At 43.4% G+C, this 8,703-nt stretch overlaps 1 protein-coding gene across 1 annotated transcript; it reads left to right on the forward strand.

Annotated features, from left to right (window-relative positions):
* Nucleotides 1-4,102: 4,102 nt before the first annotated feature.
* Nucleotides 4,103-6,359, forward strand: KIF2B (kinesin family member 2B). The gene has a single exon (XM_032399802.1). It carries the CDS (start codon nt 4,218-4,220, stop codon nt 6,267-6,269), a length of 2,052 nt encoding a protein of 683 aa, XP_032255693.1. The 5' UTR covers nt 4,103-4,217; the 3' UTR covers nt 6,270-6,359.
* Nucleotides 6,360-8,703: the final 2,344 nt, after the last annotated feature.

Raw genomic sequence — 8,703 nt, forward strand, 5'->3', positions numbered from 1 at the left:
CAGTCAGAATGGCTAAAATTAACAAGTCAGGAAACAACGGATGTTGGCAGGGATGTGGAGAAAGGGGAACCCTCCTACACTGTTGGTGGGAATGCATGCTGGTGCAACCACTCTGGAAAACAGTATGGAGGTTCCTCAAAAAGTTGAAAATAGAGCTACCGTACAACCCAGCAATTGCACTACTGGGTATTTACCCCAAAGATACAAAGGTAGGGATCCAAAGGGGTACATGCACCATGATGTTTATAGCAGCAATGTCCACAATAGCCAAACTGTGGAAAGAGCCAAGATGTCCATCGACAGATGAATGGATAAAGAAGAGGTGGTATATATATACAATGGAATATTATACAGCCATCAAAGGGAATGAAATCTTGCCATTTGCAATGATGTGGATGGAACTGAAGGGTGTTATGCTGAGCGAAATAAGTCATATGATACATGTGACCTCACTGATATGAGGAATTCTTAATCTCAGGAAACAAACTGAGGGTTGCTAGAGTGGTGGGGGGTGGAAGGGATGGGTGGCTGGGTGATAGACACTAGGGAGGGTATGTGTTATGGTGAGCGCTGTGAATTGTGCAAGACTGTTGAATCACAGATCTGTACCTTTGAAACATATAATGCAATATATGTTAAGAAAAAAAAAAGAAGAAGATAGCAGGAGGGGAAGAATGAAGGGGGGGAAATCAGAAGGGGAGACGAACCATGAGAGACGATGGACTCTGAAAAACAAACTGAGGGTTCTAGAGGGGAGGGGGGTGGGAGGATGGGTTAGCCTGGTGATGGGTATTAAAGAAGGCATGTTCTGCATGGAGCACCAGCTGTTATATGCAAACAATGAATCATGGAACACTACATCAAAAACTAATGATGTAATGTATGGTGAGTAACATAACATCATTTAAAAAATTTTTTTAAATTAAAAAAAAAGAAAAATGCTGTATTTATCTCATTAATAAAGATTCATAGTGTTTTCTGAGATGGACTGTTTCCATGAAATGAGAAGGTTATGTCGATAGTGACTGAATTCTGAATTTTGTATTAATAGATAAAAAAGACCATGCTGCAAATGTAGTTTCAGATTATCTAAATTGTAAAAGCACTCAAATGACGCTCTACAGATTATTATATTTACCTATGAGAATTCTTTTTTGTAGTTGCTCCTGAAAATGAAGCTTTTGAGTCCCCCTGATCAAATAAACCCAACCAGTACTAGATACTATTTCTTAGGAAGGGATATGTCCATTTAATGTTATTTTGCCTGAGTATTGTCAACAAGGTCAGAGAAACATTTCCAGAGGTAGTGATATTTGAGATAGGTATTAAAGAGGTCAAGGAAAGGAGGAGGTACAGAGAGGCTACTGTGGCCCGAGAGCTAAAGCAGTAATTTTCAAGGCGTGTGTTCCCAGAACCAGTAGCATCAGCATCACTTGGGCACTTGTTAGACATGCAAATTCTTGACCCCACCTCATATTTCCTGCATCAGAATCACTAGGGTGATACTTTGATGGAAGGACCTCAAATTCTTCAGTATGGCTCAATTTTAGACTAAGTGTGGACAGTGGTAAAGCTTGACGATGAGAAGGCAGGCAAGATGGCAATGTGTACCATGTGCCCTTGAATGGAATTTGTACTGTATCAATTAGGATGATGGAGAGCTATGGAAATGTTTGTAAGCAGCTAAGTATTACAGAATTAGCTGTCAGAATAACTCTGAGAGCAGCATGAGAAATCGACTGGAGTCCCTGACTGGATGAGGATGGCCAAGGAAGTAGGGTTATAACTGGTTGGGATATTAAAAGATGTCACGGTTACAGAAGAATTCTAGAGGTGAGGAAAGGACTATCTCACTCCAAATTAGGATGGGCTGAGGAGGAGGGAGAAGTCAGTGTTAGATGTTAGAACGTCTAAGAACAATTAAAAATACCTAAGAGTGCACTCGCTCACTCTCCCTTTCTCCATATATACATTCATATATATATATATATATATATATATATATATATATATATATATATACAAATAATAATAATAATAAGCCATGGAAAAATGAGATATTCAAGAGAAAATATATATAAAGATGAGAACTAAAGATGGGGGAAAGCCCTGAAATAGCTAGAAAGACCTTTATGGGTATGCTGGACAGCAAAATAAACTTTAGTCTCTGAATTTTACACGACTACCCTGGACCTTGTCATCTATTAAAAAAACAAAACAAAACACTGGCTTATGTATAAAAATGTGCCTAACCAGGAAGAGCTAGAGTTTGCATAATTTTGAGAGAGACCACACTTTTTCAAAGATAAAGATAAAGGTATAGATAGATAGATATAATATCTATATTAAAAACTTGACAGCAGCAAATTTTTTTTAAAAGGTTAATTTAACTTAATGAAAAATAGAGGAATTAAGGACATTTCCATAATGTCCTTGGCAAAAGGAAACCAAAAACTGATTTCAAGCACAACTTTAAATATTGAGAATTTGGCAGGGCGCCTGCGTGGCTCAGTTGGTTAAGCGACTGCCTTCGGCTCAGGTCATGATCCTGGAGTCCCAGGGTCGAGTCCCGCATCGGGCTCCCTGCTCAGCAGGGAGTCTGCTTCTCCCTCTGACCCTCCCCCCTCTCATGCTCTCTCTCTATCTCATTCTCTCTCTCAAATAAATAAATAAAATCTTTAAAAAAAAAAAATTTTGAGAATTTGGCAAATAAAAAATTAATAATAATAAAAAGACAGTTGGATAAAGCCCTTTCTCCCCTCCCTCCACTGGCATTCAACATCCCCCTGAAATGAGCACCACATACTCATCCAATTTATCCAATATCCCCCCTCCCACACCTTCTTTCCAAAATCTAAGCTTTACTAATTTACAGAAGAGAGGAACTTTCCATTAAAAAGAAGTCAGTTTATAACAAGAATTTGTTTCCAAAATGTCCCCTTGGTCCTAAGGAGGGTTGTACAGACACCAGGCTACTTCATCCTACTTTGGGGCTGTCACTGAAATTACCATCACACTTACCAAAAGACAGTGTGATATGTGGGAAGAAAAGAAAATGTCACCTTAATCTTCATGTTGGCCTATCTAGCAGTTGATGTCAATTTTTTTTTTGCAAGCAAATCATCCTACAGAAAAAAAATCTGTAATCTTGCGAAAATATATGGTTGCCTCTCATCATCTTAGCTGCCTTTCCATTTCCCCTGACCATCCCACCCAGCCCACCTTAACAACTTCTAAAGGACACACACACACACACACACACACACACACGTTTTGGGATGGGGTAGGGTATAAGATGAATTCTCTCTTTCCACCAACAGTCCTTCCTTTCTCTCCAAATTATGGATAATGAGGCCAGTAGTGTAATTACTGAAGGAATTTAGAAAGGTAATTATTGAAATAATCTCAAAAATGGTGGTGTCTGCAATGCAATAAAACTCACTTTATAGCTATCAGAGCCACCTGGAATGTGATCAACACTTTGTGTTTGCAACCCCAGATGCTGTTCCAAAGGAAGTGCCATATTAGCAAATTACCACAAGAACCCACTACATTCAACTCATTTTGATTTTGTAATGAGAAATCCCATCAAACAGGAATAACTTTAAGATGTGACTATTAAAGTCAAGCGAGTTTCGGAGGGGGTGCGGGCCGGAAGAAGGATGGCAGGTTTGAGGGAGTTTCTCTGGGATCCTGTCCTTAGAAGCCTGTGATTTGTAGACTGCTCTGCCTTCACTTGTTCTGCTGATCACTGGAGGGCTGAAGTTTAAGGGAACATTCACTGGTTCTCGAACTGAAGCACTTAGCTTTGACGCTGCAGGTCAAGACTGCAGGGGAGAATGGATAGTCCTAAAGCTTAAGCACAAATGTTCACGGAACACATACCTGACTCCTAACTCCGACCCCTATGTACTCGGTGGCAGAGAACAATTTTTCTATCCCAGCTGTCTCTGTACCTAGAAACAGGAACATGACGAACCCTCCTCCCCCCCCCCCCCCTCACCCCCCCCCCCCCCCCCCCGGCTCCGCTGCCTCTTGTCTCCATCCCTTTGTGACGCCAGTGGCTCAGGCGGAGCCCTAGCATGGGACTCACAAAGGCAGGTGCAAACCACAAGCGCTTCAGTGCCCTGGGCGCTTCAGGCTGGCTTGGGCTCCGGTCCTGCTGCTCCAACCCCAAGGGCCCCTGAAAGCGAGCCCTGACACCGCCATCCTTCACCATGGCCAGCCAGTTATGCCTCCCCGCCGCCCCTCACCTCGCATCCTTGAAACCCTTGAAGCCGCACTTGGGAGATGTCCAAGTGGGCATCTGCGTGGCGATCCAACGCAGCGACGGGCGAATCCAGCTTGCTGTGGTCACAGAGATCAAAAGAGAAAACTCTTGGGTCATGGTAGAGTGGGTCGAAAAAGGAGTCAAAAAGGGCAAGAAGGTTGATCTAGAGACCATATTCCTGCTGAATCCCCCGCTGGCCTCTGCGGAACACCCCACACGGTCCTCCTTGTTGCCCTTGTCTCTGGCGCCCTCTTCGGCCATCGGGGACCAGTGCACCGCCACGCGGTGGATTGCGGCTATCCCCCAGAAAAACGAAACGCCCTCAGGGGACAGCCTGGCTCTGAGAGTCCCCAGCAATCCTCGCCTGATGAAGCGGAAAAAGTCTCCCTGCCTACGGGAAATTGAGAAACTGCAAAAGCAGCGGGAGAAGCGCAGGCGGCTGCAGCTGGAGATCCGAGCCCAGCGCACCCTCAACGTCAACACGGGAAACCCCAACTACGAGATCATGCGCATGATCGAAGAGTACCGCAGGCACCTGGACTGCAGCAAGGTGTCCAGCCTGGAGCCCCGGGAAGACCACCGGATCTGCGTCTGCGTGAGGAAGCGTCCTCTCAACCAGCGGGAGACCACCATGAAGGATCTGGACATCATCACCATCCCCTCGGACAACGTGGTCATGGTTCATGAGTCCAAGCAAAAGGTAGACCTCACTCGCTACCTGGAGAACCAGACCTTCTGCTTCGACCATGCCTTCGATGACACCGCCTCCAATGAGTTAGTGTACCAGTTCACTGCCCAGCCGCTGGTGGAGTCCATCTTCCGCAAGGGCATGGCCACCTGCTTTGCCTATGGGCAGACAGGCAGTGGGAAAACGCACACTATGGGCGGAGCCTTTTCAGGAAGGGACCAAGATTGTTCTAAAGGCATTTATGCCCTGGTGGCACAGGATGTCTTCCTCCTGCTCAAAACCACAGCTTATGAGAAGCTGGACCTCAAAGTCTATGGGACATTTTTTGAGATTTACGGGGGCAAGGTGTATGATTTGTTGAACTGGAAGAAGAAGCTGCAAGTCCTTGAGGATGGCAATCAGCAAATCCAGGTGGTTGGACTGCAGGAGCAGGAGGTGTGTAGTATGGAGGATGTGCTGAACCTCGTGGAACTAGGAAACAGCTGTCGGACTTCTGGACAGACATCAGTCAATGCCCACTCTTCCAGGAGCCACGCCGTGTTCCAGATCATCCTAAAGTCAGGAGGGAAACTGCATGGTAAGTTCTCCCTTGTTGACTTAGCTGGGAACGAAAGGGGAGCAGATACTGCCAAAGCCAACCGGAAAAGGCAGCTAGAAGGGGCGGAGATTAATAAAAGTCTACTCGCGCTCAAAGAATGCATCCGGGCTTTGGGTCAGAACAAGTCTCATACCCCATTCAGAGCCAGCAAACTGACGCAGGTGCTCCGGGACTCCTTTATTGGCCAGAATTCCTCCACTTGTATGATTGCTACGATTTCTCCAGGGATGGCCTCTTGTGAAAACACCCTCAACACTTTAAGGTATGCAAATAGAGTGAAAGAACTGACTCTGGATTTAAGGCCCCACCATTGTTGTCTCTATCCGGTTGGACCTGAGGTGCCAAGGATGTTGGAAAATCACATTAGAGATTCAAAAACATCCCTTCAGAGGGATGGATTCATTAAAATACCTTGTTTACAGACTGAGGAGAAAGAACAGGCTAAAGACATTGAAACATTCTCCACTCCATTAGCGGAGGATACAAGGACTTCATGGAAGGAATCAAGACAATGGCCAGGGAACAACTTTCAGGAGACAGCTGGTGGGATAAACTATGATGCTGATTTTTGCATTGCCCAGTTATTGTCCATTTTGGATCAGAAAATAGGTATCCTGACTGAGATGCAAAAGAAACTGAAATTATTCCGAGCTGACCTCCAAAAGAAGACCAAGTGTGGTGGAGCCAATGGCGAGAGGTCAGATCTGAAATGATGGATACACTGCTGTGGCCCTTACCTTCTTATAAAAGAAAATGTCCAAATTATCTAGATATAAAGATCCTCCTGGAAAGCTTAAAACATCTTAAAATATGCTTGTCAGAAATGTCCTCTTTCTTCTTCCTCTGTATTTCTGTAGTTTGTTTTCATTTTGTAGGACATTGGTACTCAACTGGGAACCACTTGCCTCCCAGGGACATTTGACAATGTCTGGAAACATTTTCCATTGTCAAAACTGAGTTTGAGGGGGACGGTTATACTGGCATCCATTGGGTAGAAGGCCAGAGGTGCTATGAAACATCGTATGATGTAACAGACAGACTCCCACAACAAGTAACTATCTGGCTGAATATCTCAATAGTACCAAGGCTGAGAAGCCCCACTGTAGAAAGAGCCTAGTTGTGATGAAGCCAGACACCCCAAATCTGTGATTGGGAAGGCCCTGCATTGCAGATTAAAGGGACCAAAATTAGAACACACCACCGGGTACACAATGGCGTAAATCTAATGATACCCACTCTTTCTGTTGCGTGGATGTGTAGATTCAAATGGTTTCTGAGCTCTAGTCATAATGGGGGGGGGGGGGGGGAAGGGAGGGATTTTCTTTCAGGGACTCTGTGTGAGAACCTAGAGTTGAGAGAGATTTTTATTTTTAATCTTTGAGTTGGAATTGTCGAAGTACTATGCTTCCGGGGAGTGATAGAGTGTGTATCTCTGTGTATGTGTGTGTGTTGCATAAGCATTGGCTTTGTTGACTATGGTGTCTTTAAGCTTTTTTTCCTCTCACTTTCTTGCCAAATTTTTTGCTTACATAACTCAAATAAAAAGCTTTCTTCCATCAAATTAAGGTAAGGAGCCAGTCAGCAAAGTAGTAGAAAGGTTCTGGCCTGCCAACAGGACACATTCCATAAAGGCCTCACAAGGAATGTGGGAGATATCAATGCCTTAAATCAATTGACTAAGGAGAAAGAATTCCTGATTCAGAGATCACAAAGTCCATCGTTTTGGGAAAAAAAAAAAAAAAGGGAGATAGAAGCTAATATAATTTGCAAATATAATAAATACTCTAATACACCTACCTTAAGCAAACATACTGATAAAATGCTATAATGAAACAAGGATCTTCTGCTTCCAAGTCCACCAATTCCAAACTCCGTTTTTAAGGAATAAAACGGAATGATTTGCAAAGAAAGTACATGGCAGACTGGGGAATTTTGGGGACACAGAAAATGAGTGTCCAAATTCTGTTACTATCTTTGGCAGACATGACCTATTGTTTTCAAAATTTTTCCTCTAAGTTGCAAAGACCTCACTGGCACTAAGGAAAACTGGCACGTAACTACTAGAGAGTAGAATAGTAATGTCCTAGCAAACAGCTATCAGGATAAAACAATTAGGATCATCAGGAACACCTGGTCTGTAGTAACTAGGCAAGATTATGGCCTCTGAATATTTTCCCCCTCTGCTGCTTTATTTGTGCTCGTGAAGTTATATACTATTTTTAAACCAATTGAAACTTTGGCGATCTGTCTTCCCTTAGGACTAGATGACCTCTCCTTCAAAATGAGATGTTTTTAATCTAAATTATTTTTGTATGCAAAGAAAAATTATGGAGTTAATCTTGCCTGGGTCCCATTTCCAGTTCTATTATAGTAAATATCTGTAATTTTTGGCAAGTAACTTTGTCCCACTGAACTGCTTTCTTTTATATGAACCAAGGTAATTATAGCACCTGCTTCAAAAGATTGGAGGGTGGTTTTACTGTCTGCCTCCCTCTCCCCATCTTTTATGCCAATGACTAGTGCCTGTTATTGTTCTTGTTATTGTCATTGTCCTTGTTGTTCTACACCACCCTTATTGCCTCCCTACTCCCCCACCCACAATTTTGGGTAGCCTACTAGGAGTTTCGACATTCTGATACCAATAACATCCATTTTTTTTTTGTATTTTATTTTATTTTATTTTATTTATTTTAATTTTTTTATTGTTATGTTAATCCCCATACATTACATCATTAGTTTTAGATTTAGTGTTCCATGATTCATTGTTTGTGCATAACACCCAGTGCTCCATGCAGAACGTGCCCTCCTCAATACCCATCACCAGGCTAACCCATCCTCCCAACCCCCTCCCCTCTAGAACCCTCAGTTTGTTTTTCAGAGTCCATCGTCTCTCATGGTTCTTCTCCCCCTCCGATTTCCCCCCCTTCATTCTTCCCCTCCTGCTACATTCTTCTTCTTCTTTTTTTCTTTCTTAACATATATTGCATTATTTGTTTCAGAGGTACAGATCTGAGATTCAACAGTCTTGCACAATTCACAGCGCTTACCAGAACACATACCCTCCCCAGTGTCCATCCCACCCAGTCACCCCATCCCTCCCACCCCACCCCCCACTCCAGCAACCCTCAGTTTGTTTCCTGAGATTAA

This window comes from Phoca vitulina, unplaced genomic scaffold, assembly GCF_004348235.1.
Source record: "Phoca vitulina isolate PV1807 unplaced genomic scaffold, GSC_HSeal_1.0 scaffold1320, whole genome shotgun sequence".
In the NCBI taxonomy this organism is placed as follows: domain Eukaryota; kingdom Metazoa; phylum Chordata; class Mammalia; order Carnivora; family Phocidae; genus Phoca; species Phoca vitulina.